Source organism: Neolamprologus multifasciatus, chromosome 7 (genome assembly GCF_963576455.1).
Source record: "Neolamprologus multifasciatus chromosome 7, fNeoMul1.2, whole genome shotgun sequence".
In the NCBI taxonomy this organism is placed as follows: Eukaryota; Metazoa; Chordata; class Actinopteri; order Cichliformes; family Cichlidae; genus Neolamprologus; species Neolamprologus multifasciatus.
Genome location: NC_140445.1, coordinates 13,967,003 through 13,989,738, shown reverse-complemented (window position 1 = coordinate 13,989,738; position 22,736 = coordinate 13,967,003). Strand labels below are relative to the sequence as shown.

Genomic DNA, 22,736 nt, shown 5'->3' with positions numbered 1-22,736 from the left:
CAGAAAACATGGCTTTAATATAATAACTGTTTTCAACACTAATAATGTCCGAAATTATGCATTTAAATAAAAGGCTATCATTAACATTCCCATTGAAGGGCGCCTAATATCTTTAATTGAGGAGATAGGAATTGAACTATGAATAGCTAAGATAAGAAGAAAATGTGTTCAACATCTTGTGGATCAATTCAGAATACATAAATTCATTTATATATGTTATTAAATATTACTATATGCATTTTTGTTTTTGCACTGTATTTGTATTTGCATTTCAGCCAAAGCTATCACCCCCAAGTAACCATCAAAAATAATGTAGGTTTAAGATATAAAGTACTTACTGTAATTGCAGACATGCCAGTGGAGAGTCAACAAATTTTTGTTCTGTTTTATTGTCAGAAAGTATATGTAGTGTTATGTACTTTCAGTGTACCTGGGTCATTGACCCAGTGTGTTCAGTTTGGACTTTTGTCAGTTTAGTTTTATTTCCTGTGTCAGTGGTGTTCTGACCTGTTTCCAGTCATCATCATTATCCAGTCTATTTAAAGACTGGAAGAAAAAATATGTGTAAAAAGAAAAAAAAGAAAAAATATGTTGACTATGTACAAAAGTTAGAAAAAATATAAAACAGAAGGAAAGGCCCATCATCACTGACTAACATGTATGAAGTTATGACTCCATAACTCCATAACTGTGAATTGAGGTTGCGTTTAGAAGACAAGTTTGATTGAGAGAAAATAACTCATAAGGAATGAAGCAGAAATGCAGAAGAAAAATTGTTTAATTATTGAAAAGCAGATAAAAAGTAGGAAGAGCTGAAGCAACGTATGGCGTGGCGTGTGTCTCCAGAGAGATTAAAAGAGATCTCAAAATGCTAGTGGAAAAAATATTGTTGATCATTTTGAGAATAAAGTTGTAATTAAAGGATTAAAGTCGAAACAGTATTTTGGGAAAGAAGCTGAATTATGGTTTTGAGAAATTGTTTTTTAGAAGTTTTGAGATCACCATTGTTTCAAGAGCCATGTTTGCAATATCCTCTACAAAATGCCCTGTTTAGATGAGTGGCTGCATTGTAATCAGTTGTTGGGAAAATTACATCATGATTTTACTGTATACTTACAGAACTTTAAATATGTTAAATTCCTTTAAGCATCAAAGCAATCTGGGAACTTTCAGTGGTTTAAAAAAAAAAAACTTTGAAAGAATTTCCGAAAGCCTGGAGTTCAACAAGAATTTGTTCAAGATCATCCGTCCATGCATTTTCATCAGCTTATTCAATTCGGCATCACAGGGGTGAAGAGTCTGTGCCAGCTATCACAGGGTGGGAGAACAGGCCACCTATCTGTCACAGGAGCAGATTACTTTAAACCACTCAGCAGAAAGACGTAAACTCAAAATCACAGCTTTAATAGCTGTGATTAAATTTGAAGTAAACAAAACAATAAAAATACAAGACAGAAAGAAACTAATTGGTAAATGGAGATTCCTTAAGCTGGAAGCAGAATCCAGCTCACCCCTCCTGTGGAGCATCTGTAGTGCCTCCTGCACAAACTGATTCATCCTAGTTCTGGATCCTAAGTCCATTATCTTCACATCACAACCTGCCTGCCACTCTCCAGCATTGCCACTAACCTGCTCCCTGCAGGAAATATTGTACCCTTCTCAGAAGCCCCCATGGAAAAAGTAAGACTGTCATCCAATATAAATTCTGTTAATCAACGGCCTGGAACCAATTAACCTTCTCCTCTCCTTCTCTTTAAGATCAGCCCTTGAATTGTCTTGTTTTTCTCCCCTCACTGTCACTTTCTTAAAGGTGATGACAGCACGGGAGCCCTTACTGAATGAAGCTGTGTCAGACTGGGAATAGGACCTTGCGTTGCTTCAGGATCCTTTTGGGGGAACTGGTCATTTACGCTAGTCTGTTCCTTTCAGCTCCGTGCCACAATTCTTCACCCGCTCTTTCTTCTTGAAATGGCTGAAGACTGTCTTCCATCATAAATTATATTAATTTCAGGGAACCTGATTAACCCCCACTGTCAATTTCTTAAATAAAATTTCTGTAAACTGCTCATTGGTTGACAGAAAATTTCATCTTTTGAATTTTGGGTCCTGACTTCCTAAAATTATAACAGCGTCCTACTGCAAGTATTTCCTCTGCATTCCCATTAGAAATTGGTTCTCAATTAAAATAATTCTACCTTAGCTGTAATGTACAAATTATTGTAATAATTTGCAACAGAAAAGATGAAATTAAACAACGAAAACGCTGTTTACATGCTATTAAAGATTCACTCCCACTAATTGTTGCATTTTGGCAAACATTTCAATGTTGTTTAGTACGGATATGTTGGAAGAGAAGAAAATACAAATTATATGAAAGTGATCCGTGGTGTTTTGTGCAAAGCTGGAAGACTTCACTTGTTCTTTACTGACTGATTTCTGACCAAAAATCTATCAGCTCACCATAAAATGCACGTTGAAATATGGTGTTTGTAGGAAACTCCTACAAATACTTATGAATTGCAACAATAACTTCTAAGATCTAAGTTTAGATACTAGTGTAAAACAATTCTTTAAAGTTGTAAAAGTTCAAGTACATCAACTTCTTTACTCAATGAAGAACCTAATTCAGACTTGCAGGGGACTGGAGCCTATTGTCATGGTTCGGGGTCCTTTTGACTTAGCATTTTGTGTTTCTTGTGTTTTTATGACCTGTTGTGAAATGAAACTAGTTCATGCATTTATTAGTTCTAGGCTGGACTACTGTAATTCATTATTATCAGGAAGTGCTAAAAACTCCCCGAAAAGCCTTCAGTTAATCCAAAATGCTGCAGCAAGAGTGCTGACAGGGACTAGAAAGACAGAGCATATTTCTCCTGTTTTGGCTTCCCTTCATTGGCTTCCTGTTAAATCCAGAATTGAATTCAAAATCCTGCTCCTCACATACAAGGTCTTAAATAATCAGGCCCCATCTTATCTTAATGACCTTGTAGTACCATATCACCCCATTAGAGCACTTCGCTCTCTGACTGCAGGCTTATTTGTTGTTCCTAGAGTATTTAAAAGTAGAATGAGAGGGAGAGCCTTCAGTTTTCAGGCCCCTCTTCTGTGGAACCAGCTTCCAGTTTGGATTTTGGCTTTTTCAGGTGATCAGGTGACCCTGAATCCTCCCTTAGTTATGCTGCAATAGAAATAGGCCATCCTGTTCATCTCCCCAAGTGTCTCTCCAGCTACATTTCCATGTTTTAGGTTGTTTAGTTTTATGTTTCTAGTTTCATGTTTAGCTGTCCCCAGTTTAGGTTTTTGTTAGTGGTTTTGTGGTATTTCTTACACCCACAGTAAAGGCTTAGCCTCGCCTCTGTCAGTGTGCCCCAGGGTGGCTGTGGCTACAATGTAGCTTGCCATCACCAGTGTGTGAATGTGTGTGTGAATGGGTGGATGACTGGATATGTAAAGCGCTTTGGGGTCCTCAGGGACTAGTAAAGCGCTATATAAATACAGGCCATTTACCATTTACCATTTATTTTCAGTTTGAAACAGTCTCTCCTGCATCATTTTCTGTGCCTGGGTCCACACCTCTCAATCTCCACACAGTTTGCCTCACAAACCATGACAGCTATTCCAGCAAATATATGAAAGTCATGTTCTTCAAGCTGTGTGTTTATGCCATCTCCATCTTGGATTTTAGAAGCCAGCCATCAATTGCATGAGGAAACTGAGGAGAATCACTCCGAATCTTTTCTGCCTTCAGGGTCGCCCTCCCTCTATACAGGAGGACAAGATTATTTAGCTTTATACCTGCCAGTTTGCTACACACTTTAACACTTTGGTCCAACTTTTTCTTATTCTTCCAGCTAAGAGACCCGAACCAGCAGAACACAAACAGGGGGTAGGGATGACATTTTTTGTTTACAAAAATCAATAACCATTTCCTTTGTTCTTTAATGTCCAGAAAGGACTGTCCATACCATGCTACAAAGTCATCTGCAACTGGGCCATGGTCACGATCTGCATCCTGGAGCAGAGAGACATTCACTGAGTCGTCTGCAAACTTGATTGTATGTTTGTCCTGGTAGAGACTCTAACACTCATTTTTATTAAGGACAAATAAAAGTGGGGAAAGGACATACTCTCACGTGGAAGATAAAAGTGCATCTGATAAGATGGCTCTCCCTTTCTGAGGACTATCCGTTAGAGTTGGATGTCTCGAGACCAAGACCAGTCTCGAGACAACTCAACTCTTACGTGGTCTTGGTCTTGTCTTGGTCTCGACGGACTTTGTAACCCTCGATCTTGTCTTGGTCTCGCTGTCTCAGATCGACATAGTGGTCGGGAGATTTGGATTTGGAGATTTGGAGTCAACAGTATCCATGACACACAACGGTCGATAATTTGTCATGTGCATCATCTCTAAGTGTCGTGCTTAGAGAGTGCTTTGTAGTGAATCAGAAATGGTAAATGGCCTGTATTTGTATAGCGCTTTTCTAGTCCCTAAGGACCTCAAAGCGCTTAACACAACCAGTCATCCACCCATTCACACACACATTCACACACTGGTGATGGCAAGGTACATTGTAGCCACAGCCACCCTGGGGCGCACTGACAGAGGCGAGGACACAACGACCGAGACTGACCAAGCCGGGGCTTGAACTGGCAACCTTCCGATTACAAGGCGAACTCCCAACTCTTGAGCCACAATCGCACCGTCAGAAGAAGAGTCGACTCCTATTGAGCGAGAGCCGGCTCCTCACTTAATTTCCTTTCGCTGCTCAGCTCTCACACAGTGTCTCAGCTATGCTCCAATCCCTCCATATTGTGGCCAATCACATGTGAGGATATAGGATAATATCATTATGTGAAAAACAGAGAGGGTGAGAGATGCGACAGTCAAGTGGAGCGTGCGTCTGTCCTCTCAGTAAGTGAGTGAGACAGTAGACAGCGGTGAGGAGGGCTGTGCGAGTGCATCGCAAAAACACATAAATATGCCCGACACCTGGAAACGAAGCAGCATCTGGCTGCAGTTTAAAGACTTTTTTGTCTCAGTCTCAGTCTCAGTCTCGGTCTCAGTCTCGTCTCGACTTTGTTTTGGTCTTGACTCCGTCTGTCTTGGTCTTGGTCTTGTCATGGTCTCGATACCCTCTCTCCCCCTATCTGTTCAGCAAATTGGAGGGTCAATCCAAAAGTTCAGTTTTTACAAGTTTCTTGGATAATTTCATCACAGGGGAAGTCAAAGCAAAAGGCTTTGCAAAATCATTTAAAAATTAAGTGCTTTCACTTTAGGCACTGGTACAATAGTCCTTCTAGATTTGAGGGACTTTCCAAAACTCAAGAGACTTTAAGGAATTAGGAGAAAAAAAATCCCAGCCAACTCATCCACACAATTTTTAAGGAGGAGGCTGTTTATTTTATCTGGGCCTACACCTTTCCTCTCTTTCACACTCCCAGGGAAACATCCCTATACTTCACATGTCTGTGAAGGTTCTTAGTCATGCAGGTCATCGTAGTCAAAGGAGCTTGGAAAGAAAAGCATCTGGACTTCTTTAAGTTGCTTGAAGACGTTTCACCTCTCATCCGAGAAGCTTCTCCAGTTCCAGGGTCAAATGATGGAGAGTCCCAGATTTTTGGGCTTTCATCAAGTCAGCAAAGATGCACAGAAAAGAAGATCAAACACCAACTAGGTAGGATCAGATGAACAAACACAATAACATTAATGCTAATCTTTTGTTTTAGCAGTTGTGTATTTCTTTACAGCTGTTCCACGCCTTCTCCATACTTTTTTCTTGCCATCATTCTGGTAGAGGTTGATCTTGGCTTCATCTGTCCAAAAAATATTTTTCCAGAACTGTGCTGGCTGTTTTGAAGGGGTTTCTCTTCACAATTGAAATGATTCTGTGATCATCCACCACTGTCTTCTTCCCTGGATGTCCAGGTGTTTTTGCCTTGCTGAGTTCACCAGTGGCTTCTTTATTTCTCAGGATGTACCAAACTGTAGATTTTGCCAGTGCTACTATTGTAGCAATTTCTCTGATATTTTTCTTTCTGTTTTTTCAGCTTAAGGATGGCTTGAATTCTTCTGAACATGTTGTCTGTTCACAGCAAAATCTTTCTAATGCGAGAACTCCAGGACTTTTATTTGCTTAATTGATAATGACATAATGAAGAAATTGCCCACACCTGCCTTTGAATCCAATTACTTGTGGTCCCTTTAAAAAAAGGGTAGCACTTGTTAAGGAGCGGAAACTCCTAAACCCTTAATGCAATTTGAATGTGAACACCCTCAAATGAAAACTGAGAGTCTACACATTATGTCTATTATAAAATTATATTTGGAATATGTTTCGGTGAACAGGTATTACTTTTGTCATTGTCCAAATATATATGAACTGTAAATCCTTTGTTTGTAAACGGTCAGTTAAATGTTGACAACTACTCTTTCAAAAGACTCCTAACAAATATCAGTAGTTATTAGACTTGCTGTACTTAGTGGCAGATTTGTAGGAGACTGGGAGTCTCCTACAAATGTAGGAGACTCCCAGTCTCCCTGTACTTGGGAAATTTCAAGTACAGGGGAGCAAGACGACAGGTAAGAACTGAAAATATCTTTTTTGAGGGTGGATAAGGCTAAGAGTCAGGCCTTGAAATTAATTAAAATTTTGTCTTGGTGTTTGGTTGACTATCAAGCAAGAGTGAAAGATTGCTGCCACCTGTGCTTTGAGGATTCTGACAGTTAGGATGACTTGGAGGTGTTGATTTATTTAAACTAATATAATCATCCTGCTGTACCCAGGTTTCTGCAATGCAGATTAGATCAATATGTTGATTCATTATTAAATCATTTGCTGTTTAATACTCCACATTTAATTGATTTACTCTTTGATATAATGGTAATGGTAAATCGACTGATTCTACAGCACTTTTCTACTCTCCCAGAGTACTCAAAGTGCTCTCTGCAGTTGAGGTAGTTATAATATTCTGTCTTTGTGTACTAAATTCATATTTTTACGATGATATTTGTGATTATTTGGGGTTTGTCTGAGTTTTGCTCCATCTATAGTGGGATTGATGTCGTCTCCTCATAAAATCAGGTTTTCCCCAGTAAGGTTTTCAATTCAGTTATCCATTATTGAATTAAAATGTGGCTAAGCATGTCAATCCTGGTCTGACTTGGAAGTGGACCAGAGAAAAACTACTTTAGCAAAATTACATGTTGACTCAATATTAATTTTGGTGATGCAGCCAGGTGTTATTACTGCTATTGTCAATTAGAGTCTTACCAAATCTGTGCCTACATATCTATACGATGACACATTGACACATGACATTGCCCCCTAAATGAACACACCGATGCTTCCACAATGATATTCAGTTCTTTTTGTTTGTTTGGCAATAAACTGACTGTAGGCTTTGCTTTCCACTCCAGCGGAATCTGTTACAGTGAATGTAAACCTTCACCTGAAGATGAGGCCAGACATCTGTCGCTGCGGGTGTAATCCATGTTTTCACTGGTGTCAACACATACTATCACAGAGCCTCCAAGAGCAGTTACACAGAGGAAGGATGATAAAGACAAGAAAAAGATAGCCCTTGAAACTGCTCAGCCCTCAGGTGTTTCCAAGAGATTTGGTGTTGAAAATATTGTTCTGTGTATAATATTCACACAAATACATCAAGGCCAGCTTATCTACGTCAACTCCCTTGAGTGAGGCATCAACCTTTAACCTTTGTTTAAGTTTTCCCTAAACCTTTGTATTTGTTACTATTTTTGTGTGTTGCAAGAGAAAAGAGTACTCTTTTACTTACTAATTTATCTTACTAATTAATCATTTCCAATGCATTTAACATTATCAACATGACAACTCGTGTCATAAGTAGATATTTATATATTTATATAGATATTTTTATATTTTATATATTTTTATAGTAACAAATAGTAACATATGTAGGTTCCATTGGTGTGGCTGTCTTTCTTCTCTTAACCTTCTCTTTGGTAAAAGCCGCAAGTAGGTTTCAAAGTGGCTTGCAAATGCACAGAAACTGTGGAAAGGCTAAAGGAGCTTTAAATATATGGGACATGTGAATAGGATTTGTGGGGCCAATAACTAATCTCAATAGCATGGACAGTGGCTCATTCCAGCTAGTGTTTAATTTATCAACCCTGCTCTAAATATTCTATTTATCATTTAACATTAAACTTTAACATTAAATGTTTTTAGCTTGATACACTTATGGACCCAGAGGTGCTTTATGAATTCTATGGCAAAAGCGAATAGAAATTTCATAAAACAAATAAGCCACTGCTGTGTTTTTTGTCCGTTATACACCAAGAGTAAATTTCTCTTTTAACACTGATCCAAAAATGACTAGTGATTAATGTATCTGCTGAAAGTATTTATTACTATGTCACTAAAGCAACTGTGGTAAGTAGAAGTTCTAGAAATCTAAAGCTTTGGGTTGAGTTAGTAATACATCTTCACTCTGTGTTACCATTTTTAAAACTTAAAAAAAGACATTCAAACATCACACTGTGCATCTTCTCTGCTGTGTGTCCATTCCACTTAATATGTTTATGCTACACAGTGCAGTTCCTCATCCACTGAGGAGGATTTCCTTTTAGTCACTGCTCTCTTGCACTATATTCTGACTTCTCTGCTCGAGACTTGATTGCTACTGCCCTCTATTGGCAGCTATAAAGAAGTATGCTGATCACATAAGAAATGAACATTTTGTGCAATTATACTCATGATGAAGCATTACAATTATCTTCTTAATACTTTGAATTTTCTGTTATGTTCAGTGAGTCGCTAGGTGTTCATCATAATTTTACTCTATTTTATTATACATGTCAGTATACACAGTAAAAAATGTTAGTTGTTATAACTGAAAAACTAAAATAGGAATGTATTTAATGCACTGCACTGTGTGTGGAAAAGTACAACCTTATTTGTCATCCACATGAATTAAAAGTGCTGTAGCAGCCAGGTACTGCTAAACAAATCCACTGAAATAAATGATCGTCAGCAAGTGACCATAAAAGCAGTTTTAGCAGTATGCTGCAGGGAACACATTAGTGTGGTGGTAAGTGTCATTGCCTTGCAGTAAAAAAGTTGAATGGCAGAAACATGTTGCATGTTACTTTGAGCCAGGAAATACAGTTCATGACTGAACTCATCTACTAAGTAAATGACATCAAACACACTGGAGAGATGAAAGCAGACTGGACTATGACAACATTCACATTTAACTCATGTAGTTGTTACAGAATGGAGCTCTGCTCGTTGAGACTGCAGGCAAACAGGTGTTGACTCGTGCAGTTTAATCATTTTTCAGGTGATTTTTTAATCTTTATTGTGGAATGGGTACAACCTGAAATACAGTAAAGTAAAAAATTGAGACAATGCACAATTACAAGGAGTAAATAAAAGTTTGCAACTGCTTTTCCAATATCATAAATTTTATGTTTTATTTTTATTGTTTTTAATTTCCCCTTTGTAAAGCTAAAAAATGTGTTTGTACAGTTTAAGATGTGTGCATTTTGATGGTGTTTAATGAAACATAGCTGTTGAAGACAGAAAACTGACCAAATGTATGCCTACAGAACATCACATGAAACCTATTAAAATCTCTGCTGTGCAAAATTATTTTATCATACTATAGAAGCAAGAGCTGTGGTCTCTGCCCCACTTATGAATAATAGCATCATTTCTTTTCTGTAAACAAGCTGAAACCGAGCAACAAGCCAATTACTATTCAGCATCAGAAAGGAAGTGCTTTTGAATGCATGTCTCATTTGACAACTTTTCAGTGATTAATTACTGTTTTGGTCTGATGTTGTGTGTATTGGTGTGTGTATGTGCGTGTTCCCTGTCTTATGATTTGAGAGCGAGGGGGCAGAAAAATGAAAGGGCTGATTGTTAACATGCAGTAGTGAAAATATAACTTGGTATGGTATAATTAATGTTTTGTTTTTTTTTCTGGGAATGTTCGGAGCTAAATGACATCGTCCCCGAGTTGAATTCTCAAGAAGACGGAAGCTCCCTCCATGATTTGGGTCAAAAATGAGAACTGTTGAAGCCCGGCTCCTGAGTCCTGGCTGCAGTCCTTGTGCCCATGAAAAAGGGCCTTTAAAAAGCGCCTTCTTTTAAAATGCACGGGGGTGGAGAGGATGGTGTAGGTGGGGCTTGAACATACATAAGAGGCTAAGACAGTCCACCAGTCCAATTTGGCACACCATCACCAGGCAATTTGCTGTTGCTTAACCTATTACGGGGAAGCTTGGATCCCTCTTTTCATTCAGACCCTCTTTATCCTCTTTGGTTGCTTGTTAAAAACAATCCTATTGGATCAGCCATCTTTGGAAGAGAAACGCCATATTAATGATGAGCGTGGGCGGGTTACTCAGAACTGAGACTTTATCTTGGATGTTATATGTAGACAATGTGACTGGGGATTATTCCCAGGACTTGGTCCTGCAGCCTATTTGGGACTATTTCCGTCAGAACTACCACGACCTCCTAAGAAGTCCTCTCTTCCCCGTGGTCCTCTCAGTCACTACCTATTTTCTCCTGGTCGCTCTTTACACTGTGTTGGACCTGCTGGCTCCCACCTGGCCGTGTATCAACCGCTACAGGCTGCATCCAGACAGACCCATCACCTGGCCTAACATTTGGCCCACCTTGGGTGTCACCATTTACAACCACCTGCTTTACATCTTTCCTGCTGCAGTTGCACAGTGGCTGTGGAGGCCACCAACCCCTCTACCCCCTGAAGCCCCCACTCTGTTCAGTTTTTTCCTGGGCATCCTGGGCTGTATGGTGGTCTTTGACTTCCAGTACTACCTGTGGCACCTGCTGCACCACCGGGTTGCTTGGTTGTACCGCACTTTCCACGCCATCCACCACCAGTACAACCAGCCTTTCAGCCTTGTCACCCAGTACCTGTCTGGTTGGGAGTTATTTAGCGTGGGATTTTGGGCCACAATAGACCCCATCCTGTTGCAGTGCCACTGCCTCACAGCATGGAGCTTCATGGTATTCAATGTCTATGTTTCCACTGAGGATCACTGTGGCTATGACTTCCCTTGGGCCACACATAACTTGGTGCCCTTTGGCCTCTGGGGTGGTGCTCCGAAACATGACTCTCACCACCAGAGACCTGGCACTAACTTTGCCCCATTCTTCTCTCACTGGGACTGGCTGGGGGGCACCCACACTGTACCAGCCGCCTCCAGCCACTCTGCCACGGGAGAGCCAGAAGAGATGAAAGGAAGAAAAGACTAAAGAACTTGAATTAATCTTTCAATGACTCCATCGCTAGTTTACTCAAACTGCCTCTTTTGTTGATGCTTTTATTCCAGCAGACTCATTTTTCCTCTCTACTCTCCTGCAGACTAATTTCTCTCTTTTACGTCTCCCACTCTTAACTCTCACTTTGATAATAACGATTTTCACTATGTGGCTATCTTTGACTGCATGGATATTTTTCACATTTTACGAGCTGATAATCAGTCTAACATTGTTTGACAGTGTGGTAAGTTGTCAAAAGATATTTTTTGTACAATGATAGTATAGATTATCTTGTACTTTTGTGCAATGAACATATATCTCTTATTCATAGAGATTTTCCACTTATGTCAGTGAATTGATGTGCTGTTAATTGTCTCAGTGGCATTCTCAAGTCAGGTACCTTACATGTGTAATTTGTTTGGAGCTGCCAGAAATATAAAATAAAATTTAAAAAATCATTTGAAATCCTTCCTTGATTTGCCGAATGTCACTGAGTCGCTCTGAGTCTTTGCTGACGGAGGATGGTGTGATCTGTCAGAGTGATTACACAGAAGTTTGCACGTACATTCTCCCTTTCTCCCTCCTCAGCAATGACCCTCTCACTCCCACGCATGAATGGCTGCCTTTTAGTTGCATCCCAGTATGATGCGTGGGCGCAATACTAATCCATCATTCTCTCTCTTTGAGACAAAATGGTCCCGCAGGAAGAGTTCTTAATTAAAGCCCCCGAAGAGAAACTGCAATAGCTGCCCTGACAGCTAATACTTAACTGCAGGTGCTGTTCTTTTGAAAAAAAATTGTTTTAATGAACATCAAATGATTTTTCGCTCATTTTAATTATTTTTTTACAAATTATTTAAAAGTAGAATCACAACCTTTTTTTCAGGTACAGTTTTTCCCAAATAACTTGGTGTTTAAATAAAATCCTGAAATCCTAGTTTATATTATTACAAAGAAACCAGTAGGGGTCAGTCTTTTTCCAAACCACAAAAAGAAGAACAAGTGTACAAATACATGTTAAGCAAAAATTACATCCCACTGGGAAAAAACAAAAAAAGACCAAAAAAAAAACAACCTCCCAATGCATTCTTGGTTATTTTCCAGTTATGCTTCTGGTTATATCACAATTCTAGGTGATATAACCTCAGGGATTCATAGTTCTGCAGTAACAATTATTGTGACTTATATCTCCTTGTCTGCAGGTAGTAACGCACATTGATGCGTTACTACCTGCAGTCTGAACCGGTTTAGCATGTTTTTTGTGGTACAAGGGAAAAAACTGCTCAAACATGTTGTGTTTATTTTAGAAACACTGCAGACAGGGCTCTCAGGCACAAGTTATTCTTTTGTTAATCCTGTTCTAATTATGGGATATGCACGTCGAGGAACAATATGAATAATGTGTATATTTTTAACATGAACTATTTTTTTTATTGCAAATGAATATATGTAACACAAGAGTAATATAGGTATTTTCTTTCAGGACAGCACTGAGGTTTAACTCTTATTTGCCACAATTCTTATTTGTTTAACTCTTCTGGGAAAAAATCTATTCCCTTGAGCAGAAGTTGTTCTTGTTGTAATATTAAATTCAACAAGGTTGTGTTAGGTCTGTTATCTCATTTTCCATATGTCAGTTAGAGCACGCTTCAAAAACAATATGCAAAACCATGAGATTGCGTGTGTAGAGCAATGACAAGAAGTGACATCATCATACACATCACATCTTTGGGGGTGGCTGTGGCTCAGGTGGTAGAGCCGATCAGCTACTTATTGGAAGGTTGGTGGTTCGATCCCTGGCTCCCCCGGTCTGCATGCCAAATATCCTTGGGCAAGATACTAACCCCAAATTGCCCTCCGATGCGTTCATCTGAATGTGTGTGAATGCTTATTAGTTGCACTTGAGTTTAGAAGTGCTTGTATGAGTGGGGATGAATGAGGCATGTTGTACACAGCGCTTTGAGTACTCCGGGAGAGTAGAAAAGCGCTATATAAGAATCAGTCCATATTGTTTCATTGTATTTCAATAAGGAGACCTCATTAGAAGGAAACAAAGAGGATTTATTGATATATATTAAATTAAAGGCTTCAATTGCTGGCTACAGTGCTGACAAAAAGTCAGAGCTCTTTTGAGCCAACCAGCCCTTTAACATTAACTAGAAATGACTTCATGAACTTCTTCACAAATAAAATTTTTATCATTAGAGAAAAAATGACCAATAATCATCCCACAGATGTAATATCATCTACAGCTACTCTTAGTACCATTGATGTTAAGTTAGACTCTTTTTCTCCGATTGATCTTTCTGAGTTAACTTCAATAATTACTTCCTCCAAACCATCAACATGTCTTTTAGACCCCATTCCTACAAAACTGCTCAAAGAAGTATAAGCCATTAATTAATTCTTCGATCTTAAATATGATCAACCTATCTCTAATAATCGGCTATGTACCACAGGCCTTCAAGCTAGCTGTAGTTAAACCTTTACTCAAAAAGCCATCTCTAGACCCAGCAGTCTTAGCTAATTATAGGCCAATCTCCAACCTTCCTTTCATATCAAAAATCCTAGAAAGAGTAGTTGTCAAACAGCTAACTGATCATCTGCAGAGGAATGGTTTATTTGAAGAGTTTCAGTCAGGTTTCAGAGTTCATCACAGCACAGAAACAGCTTTAGTGAAGGTTACAAATGTTCAAATCTTCTTATGGCCTCTGACAGTGGACTCATCTCTGTGCTTGTCCTGCTAGACCTTAGTGCAGCTTTCGTGGTTTGTATCATATCTATCTAATAGACTCCAATTTGTACATGTAAATGGAGAGTCCTCTTCACACACTGAGGTCAACTATGGAGTTCCACAGGGTTCAGTGCTAGGACCAATTCTGTTTACATTATACATGCTTCCCCTAGGCAGTATCATTAGAGACATAACATAAATTTTCACCGCTATGCAGATGACACCCAGCTCTATCTGTCCATGAAGCCAGATAACACACACCAATTAGTTAAACTGCAGGAATGTCTTAAAGACATAAAGACCTGGATGGCCGCTAACTTTCTGCTTCTTAATTCAGATAAAACTGAGGTTATTGTACTCGGCCCTGAAAATCTTAGAAATATGGTATCTAACCAGATTCTTACTCTGGATGGCATTACCTTGGCCTCCAGTAATGCCGTGAGGAACCTTGGAGTCATTTTTGACCAGGATATGTCCTTCAACGCACACATTAAACAAATATGTAAGACTGCGTTCTTCCATTTGCGCAACATCTCTAAAGTTAGAAATATCCTGTCTCAGAGTGACGCTGAAAAACTAGTTCATGCATTTATTACTTCCAGGCTGGACTACTGCAATTCATTATTATCAGGATGTCCAAAAAACTCGCTGAAAGCCTTCAGCTAATCCAAAATGCTGCTGCAAGAGTACTGACAGGAACTAGAAAGAGAGAGCAGATTTCTCCTGTTTTGGCTTCCCTTCATTGGCTTCCTGTTAAATTCAGAATTGAATTCAAAATCCTGCTCCTCACATACAAGGTCTTAAATAATCAGGCCCCATCTTATCTTAATGACCTTGTAGTACCATATCACCCTATTAGACCACTTCGCTCTCTGACTGCAGGCTTACTTGTTGTTCCTAGAGTATTTAAAAGTAGAATGGGAGGGAGAGCCTTCAGTTTTCAGGCCCCTCTTCTGTGGAACCAGCTTCCAGTTTGGATTCGGGAGACAGACACTATCTTTACTTTCAAGATTAGGCTTAAAACTTTCCTTTTTGCTAAAGTATATAGTTAGGGCTGGATCAGGTGACCCTGAATCCTCCCTTAGTTATGTTGCAATAGACGTAGGCTGCTGGGGATTCCCATGATGCATTGAGTTTTTCCTTTCCAGTCACCTTTCTCACTCACTATGTGTTAATAGACCTCTCTGCATTGAATCATATCTGTTATTAACCTCTGTCTCTCTTCCACAGCATGTCTTTATCCTGTCTTCACCCCAACCGGTCGCAGCACATGGCCGCCCCTCCCTGAGCCCGGCTCTGCTGGAGGTTTCTTCCTGTTAAAAGGGAGTTTTTCCTTCCCACTGTCGCCAAAGTACTTGCTCATAGGGGGTCATATGATTGTTGGGTTTTTCTCTGTATCTATGAAGCGCCTTGAGGCAACTTTTGTTGTGATTTGGCGCTATATAAATAAAATTGAATTGAATTGAATTAAGCTATTTGGCGATTAGACTCAGAATCCCTACTGGTGGGGGAGATGAAGTTGTATGCTCGGATGGAGCCCGAGTAACATGGAGATGGGGAGGAGGTGGATTGAACAAAGGGGTCTGCGAGGTGGAATGACAGATGTTGGCGGTGTGCAAAACAAACCATGACATGAGTGGGGCAACAACAAGAAGTCAAATCAGTGGTGGAAAAATTATTCAGACATTTATTAAAATTAAGTTTATTCCTACAATCTTTGCCATTAAATTATCAACTCATATTGAAGAAACTACTCATCCTACTTCACTGCTGAGTGCTGTATTGGACAGACATGTGTCATATTCTTTGTGATCACCGTGTGTAGTGTGACTATATCTCTAAAAAAATTGTTTTTTTCATTTCACAATGAATTTAGAGTGAATTAATCTATAAAACAGTGACTTATATAAGGGCCAAATGAGTAAAAATAACACAAATACAAAAGTGTCCAGATGGTGGATCAACCTTTCAACTAGTTTAAAGTGTGTTTAAATGTGTAACACAAATAGAAGGACTTCCTTTGGTTTAAGCTTTTTTTTTTTAATTATTTGTTAAATGAGCTAATGTTTTGTCACAACATCCTTATTGAGACAAAACATGTGATTGCTTAATTCTAGGTGACATGTTATTTAATTCCCTTTAATTCTATTTGTCATATGTGAAAAGTGTTTTGGCTCTGGTCTCTTCGGACTATTAGTTCCAGCTGTGATCCCACCTGTTTCCCATGCTCTTGTTGACCTGTGTTGACCCCTGCTGTTTTTAACTTAAAGTCCTAGTTTGAAACCTGCAAGAGTTGCAGGTAGTATATTTATACAGCAAAGGTCACAGTGGTATAAGCATGCTACGTAAAAGATGACAAATGTACAAAATGTGTTGTATTTATAACTAGATGAGGTGTACCTCTTCCTGTATAGACAGAGGTATACTTCAAATAGATCTGTGTGCATGTGTGCATTTGCTCAGCATAAGGGGGAGGCAGAGTAAAGTGCATGACTGCTATGAAACAACCTACTTTATTATGGTCAGGACAGGAACTTCATAATTTGAAATTTCCTCCCAATACATCAGTCATAAAGTCAACTATTTGTGTCCTAGATGTTGTTAAAGCCAAATTAAAGCCATACAACTATGACAAAATTACGTGTTACCTAAAACCCTGCATCTTCAAATACCAGTATCTGTATTGTAGGGCAATACTGACCTTGCTATATCATGATTGTGTTCAGTATTTACAATCAGCTTAATGAAAGATGTAATAAATAGGTCCAATAAATATATTATGAATACAAAAGTATTCTCTTTATCACAGTAATGTGGAGGAGGATACTATGTTATCTCTTCTGTGATTCATATTAATGATCTATGAATATTAATTTATGTTGGGTTTAAGTCAACCCTGCTGGTAAACAGAACCTGTTACTGAAAGCAACCACACAGACACCAGTGTACATTTTACTTGCAAGGGGAGCGTTGGAGAGCAGTGATGCGAGTCGCCTGTCCAAGCAACTCCAATTCCTCTGCGTCCGCCTCACTCTTATTGACAATGGAGGTTACACATAATTCAGTTAACCCCGTGACAGTTTTAAGCAGATATATCTGAACAACATCAGTGTCTGTATTCTGTGTGTTTCCAGCTATACCATACATAGACATACAACCTTTCAATTAATTTAAACTGTGTGTATGAGGTATGCAGAAAAGCAGAAGTAAGCGTCTTGCTAAACTATAAAAACAGAAACTTGCAATAGGTAACATTTAAAGGTGTGAGGTCTTGCACTTTAAGAAATAGAACAGTAAAGTCTGCAAAATCTTCATGCATTTTGAACATTTTGTACATTGAAAGACCTTGTTCAATAGCACACTGTTTTGTAACATCCAAAACTCCTGTGTTTTATTAAAACCAGGTTCTGGTGGTTAATTCTTGCCTCTTTTTGGTTAAACTATCTTCCTTTCCTTTCTTTTTTTCTTTTTTTTTTGTGGCTTACCAATATTATGCAAACTCTATTCCTACTTCTAAGGTGTGAAACCCATGACACACCAACAAATGGTTTACTCTGGGCAGATGTGTAAAACCTGCCATAAAATCAAGTCATCCCTTTACTGATGAATAGCAAATTGAGTCGGGGCCTAAGAAAGAGCCCTGGGGAACACTAGGGACAACTGGGGAAGCTTGTGATGTGAGATGTTTTAACTGTACATACCTGATTACAATCTGAGATTACAATCTACAACATGACATGCAAAGTTCCTTATTTAAAAGAATATCATGATAGACGATATCAAAGGCAGAGCTCAGATCAAGGAGCATATGGTTAACCCAGGTTAGCCCAGTGTCAGCTGCCAACAGAAGATCATTTGTGATTTTGACCATGCCTACCCCTGCTCTATGAAGTGGCTGAAAACCAGATTGAAATTATTCAAAAAGATGATTGCTAGCTCAGCTCATGCTGAGCTGGAGGAGGTGGCTGGGGAGAGGGAGGTCTGGGCCTCTTTGCTTAGGCTGCTGCCCCCGCGACCCGGCCCCGGATAAAGCGGATGAAGATGGATGGATGGATGGATGGAAGATGATTGCTAATAAGTTGAAGTTAGATCTAAACAACAAGAGTTATTTCCCAAATTTTTGAAAAAAAAGGTAAATTAGCATATGGACAATAATTATTTAAAAGGGTCTGTATGGGGTTTCCTAAGAGTTGGCATTATCATTGCTTTAAGCAGTGCAGGAAAAAGCCAGATATTAGGGAAGAGTGAATAATATCAGCTAAAGACAGAGAGAAGATAAACAGGATTTAGCCACTTGAGTGAGAAATAGGTCTTTATTAAGATTTCTTAATAAATCCAGATATTTCCCCAACAGTCAGGAGGAAAGCGTCCTAGTATTCCTTTGAGCAGACCTGATGAGTGTTGTATAATATTCAAATTAAGGTGTAGACAGGGCATCCTTATTGTGGTGCATGCGTTCCTGATACATGAACCAGGGAACATAGTGGATGAAAGAGAGTCTGACAGTTCTGTGAATTTTCAAAGGAGTGAAGTCCATAATTGTATTAAGACACCAGTTTATCAGGAGTACATAAATTATCTCTTCTAAGCAGACTGTCAGTTACATGGGAGAAAGTAGTTATGTCAATGTACTTAATACTTCAATATGAGAGAGTGAAAAGAGTTTGACTTGAATATACAGTTCTTAGGAGCAACACCAGAAACACAAAAGGGATCAAGAATATGGCCATTAGAGTGAGTTAGGACATTACTGAATTCCGATTAACGAAAATGATCAAGACATGAGAAAGAATATTGCTCCTGTAAGAGTATCTGTGACATTTTCCACATTTACAGCAGGTAAAATGAGTACACATACTGTATAAGAACACATAAAGAAAGCAAGGTGCAAAAAGGCAATACTTTTTCCTGTGTGATTTCTCATTCTTACACATAACTTAATTCACAAACATCTGTGATTTTATTTCTTTATATGGGTGGAACACATGGGTTGGTACTGACATCTGGTGAAAATTTTATGTCAATAGCACCTTTAGAAATATATTTATTTAGAAAATTGATGACATGTTCATTACTTATTTTACCCTCTGAATATTATTAACACCCAAAAAAATAGCAGTGTGGGGTAAATAAAGATGTTTATATTATTAAAGGCATGGTTTGGTGAACATTAGAATAGTTTCGGAGAAACTGAGACCCTCACTAACTTTTGATGTACACTATAAGCAGGCCTGTAATATGAAAGAAACTGCTCAGTTCAAAAATGTTTTAGGCTTTCAAGCGGTAAAGAGTCTAAGGTGGCACCATTTCAGCGTGAGAAATTTATTTTCACCATTTTACAGCGTGTAAAGCAGCTTGCTTTGTCTGCGGTTCAGCATGTCATAACCACAGTGCCACTGGTTTTATTTGGTCTCACGCACTGCTACTTCACTGCTAGCTAAATGTAGCAGTAGTTATTGCCATTATTCCAGCCTAGGCAGATCATTAAAAAAAAAGTCTTATGCACACAGAGGTTAAAGTGAAATTTCCACCATGCTCACTGTCTGCATTCTTTGTTTACGTTCTGCTGTGTAATAATAACTTAAAACCAGACTTCTGTTAAGTGGAAGTCTTTTGGCTTAAACCACAGGCTGCATTTCCTCTTTTCTAGTTGGCCCAGCTGGAAACTGTGAGGTCTTTCGGTAAATAAAATGAGTTGCAGAATGAACAGCAACCAATAGTAGTCTTTTACATATACAAATTTACATGGAAGTCTGGCTCATTGGAAGCAACATATTCAAAAAAATAAGTGGCGACTCAAGACATTTGCAAAGTATTGTACATCTTGCATATTGTCTGATATCCACCACTGTAAAGGTCAACAATGGTACACATTGTACTGTAATCATATTAAACAGAAGTACAGAATCACTGCAGCCATTTGCGTTGAGACTGAACCTGTGCACTGAACTATTTGGAGAGCAGCTAAATGTAATGTGGAACAAACCATCATAATTGGAGCCTTTCCAGCCTTTTCTACATGAATTCTGTTTCAGAAAATGTGAGTCATTTCATAAGTTCCTAACTTTAAAGACTCACAACCAAGTCCTACCTTCATGAAACCAGTAATATAAAATATAAAAGAGCTTAAGCTAATCATTTATAGAAGCTGAAGCCATATCCATAAACCCCATCTTTGTGTGCTATTTTATTAGCAGTTTTCTGTACCAGTCACGCTACGCTTTGTTAAAAATAATTTTGCTCAGAGGAAATCCAACAAGTGGTTCCTGAATAAACGTGAACTGTTCCTGTCTGTGGAGCTATGTGAATGCAACCAGGGCAGGGTGTGTCTTGTCCCTGCCCCCAACATGTGCAAAGAACGCATTTTACACAGAGCGCTGACAAAAGGTAAGGTGACACTCCATAACAATCATTTACCTCAGAGCGCTCCCACAACCAGTCGTTAAATGGGAAGCAGCATTCTTGGCCTGTTTGTGTGTGTACGTGTACCTGGGGGGGATGGTGGCGGGTAAATGGGTGGGGTCAGTGTTTGAACCACGGCAGTTTACCTACCTACTCCTTATCTACAGAGAAAAGACTGCAGTAGATTTTCCCTTTATACATTTGTTGACCATATTGTCTTTTAGACACTGGCAATGTCGACTGAAAAAAAAGTGTAACACTACTGGCCTCTAAGAGGACTGCACACCATTATTATTTTTTTTATAAAATACAAAACACTAACTGGGTTAAACCAAATGGATAAAGATAAAGTGAAACTAGCTATTTATGTTTCAGAGGTGAAACTAGTCTGCCACTAAAACCACTCGGTAGAAAATGCAATTATATGAAGGTCGTCCTCACTGATCTGTTAATCATTCCTCAACACTCTCCACTCTAAGCTCATTTACCAAACAGGAGTGAACATTAAAAGTCCAAGCTTAAAACACTGACCTTTACACTGTGTGAAGTTGCACCGAGTTTCTACACAACAACATTCCAGGAATTACTGCTCGAGACTCATCAATGACACTGCGTCTCATCCAGCTGCAGGACGAAAATGAGAATAGTGACTCACGGGTCACAGGAACGTTATCAGTTACGTAATAGCACAAAAGAAGTTTCACAGATACTAAATCCTGTTGTTTTACCATTTATTCAAGAAACTTAGTAACAATGTCAACTGTTCTCCCTTCATTTTTTTTTGTTTTGAATAAGCAAAAGTGTGATAAAAGGGCTTTAAAATGACAAAAATAAAACTTGCTGGATGCATGAATTGTGTGTGTATATAAAAAAAGCAAATTTATCTCATAAAAATCAATATATTCACAAGCTCTCTGAACAGGTTAATGTGTCTATAGTATAAATGTAATTCATATTAAATTACATTTCTATTGATATTCAAAGATAATCAGTCAAAACCACAGGAAGAAGCACATTAGTCCATTCAAAGCTCTGCATGTCAGTATGAAGCAGGTGTGGACCCGTAACACAGGCACTCATATACATTTCACATTTTAATGCCAAGCGGCTCAAATTATAAATAAGTTCATCTTTGGTTACCAGAGTCCATCTGGTATGTGGGGGTTTTTTTGTTTACAGTATTTACACTGTAAAAGCACAACCAGTCCTGGAATCAGAGTCTCTCCTTTTCTCACTAACAGGTGCTGCTCTGCGTGGTCCCAACATCCGACACGTATGATTTGCTCTTCTTGGAATATTTCATGGAACTGAAGGAAACTCTCATTTGCTCCACAGCCCTGCTGCTCCTACACAGCAGAGTGTTCTTCACATGGTTTCTGAAATCCTCAGACACAAAGTAGTAGATGAATGGGTCCAGGCAGCTGTTGAGACTTGCCAAGCACAAAGTAGAGATGTAGACGTTGTAACCATGATTTCCTATACTGTTCTTTTGTAAACCATAATGCAACAGCAGCATGATGTTACTGGGAATAAAGCACACAAGGAAGGTCACCAGGACGATTACGATCAACACCAAAACTTTGTGTCGGTTCTTTGATGCTGTACTTTCCTCCATGTTTGTCCCCAGAGCCTTCAGCAACATAGCATAGGCTACAATGATCACTATGCAAGGGATTAGGAACACAACTGTTCCCATCATGATAAAGTAGATGAATGGCAACCTGATAGACTCGAATGGATTTTCTAGGTCCTTTATGACAGTCACATCATGACATGTGGTTACGTTGGGGTCTTTTAGCTTGGTCGTGTGGTCATACAGGTACAGAGGAGTGGTGGTGACCCAGATAAAAGCCCAGATAGCTACAGAGACACCAATGGCAATTTTATTATTCTTCCTCTGCTGAGAGAGCGGGTGAGCCACAACCCAGTACCTCTGCACGCTCAGGCAGGTGATGAACAGAATAGAGCAATACATGTTCCCGTAGAAGAAGCTCACTAGGACTTTGCAGAGAGGCTCTCCATAGATCCAGTTGTTGCCATTTATGTGGTAGTGTATTTTTAATGGAATCCAAATGACAAAGAGCAGGTCAGCCAGAGCCAGGTTGGCCATGTATATTGATGAAGGGTGCTTCTTTTTGGTCCTGAAGAGAAAGACCCAGATTGCCATGCCATTGGCTGGAAGTCCAACTGTAAATATGATGATGTAGACGATCGGGAAGAAGACTGTGGTGAGGCTACTCTTAAGCGTAGCTGATACTTCCTCATCCACAACAACTTGGTTTGAATTTTCAGGGTCCTCTTGTCCGATGAACATCCGGCTA

General features: G+C 39.1%; 2 protein-coding genes across 2 annotated transcripts in view; one reads left to right on the top strand and one right to left on the bottom strand.

Moving 5' to 3' along the window:
• Window positions 1-9,791: 9,791 nt before the first annotated feature.
• Window positions 9,792-12,046, top strand: ch25hl2 (cholesterol 25-hydroxylase like 2). Its single transcript, XM_085167077.1, has one exon. It carries the CDS (start codon window positions 10,371-10,373, stop codon window positions 11,271-11,273), a length of 903 nt encoding a protein of 300 aa, XP_085023203.1. The 5' UTR covers window positions 9,792-10,370; the 3' UTR covers window positions 11,274-12,046.
• Window positions 12,047-21,269: 9,223 nt separating this feature from the next.
• The window catches only part of LOC146513938 (proteinase-activated receptor 2-like), a 2,122-nt gene continuing 655 nt past the window's right edge, over window positions 21,270-22,736 (bottom strand). The window contains exon 2 of the mRNA XM_085167076.1: window positions 21,270-22,736. This exon is cut by the window's right edge and continues 4 nt beyond it. Within this exon, the coding sequence (XP_085023202.1) occupies window positions 21,650-22,736 (1,087 nt within the window). The 3' untranslated portion in view covers window positions 21,270-21,649.

Excerpts from the sequence above, each read along its gene's own strand:
- ch25hl2 (XM_085167077.1), top strand. The coding sequence starts at position 10,371 with ATGATGAGCGTGGGCGGGTTACTCAGAACTGAGACTTTATCTTGGATG.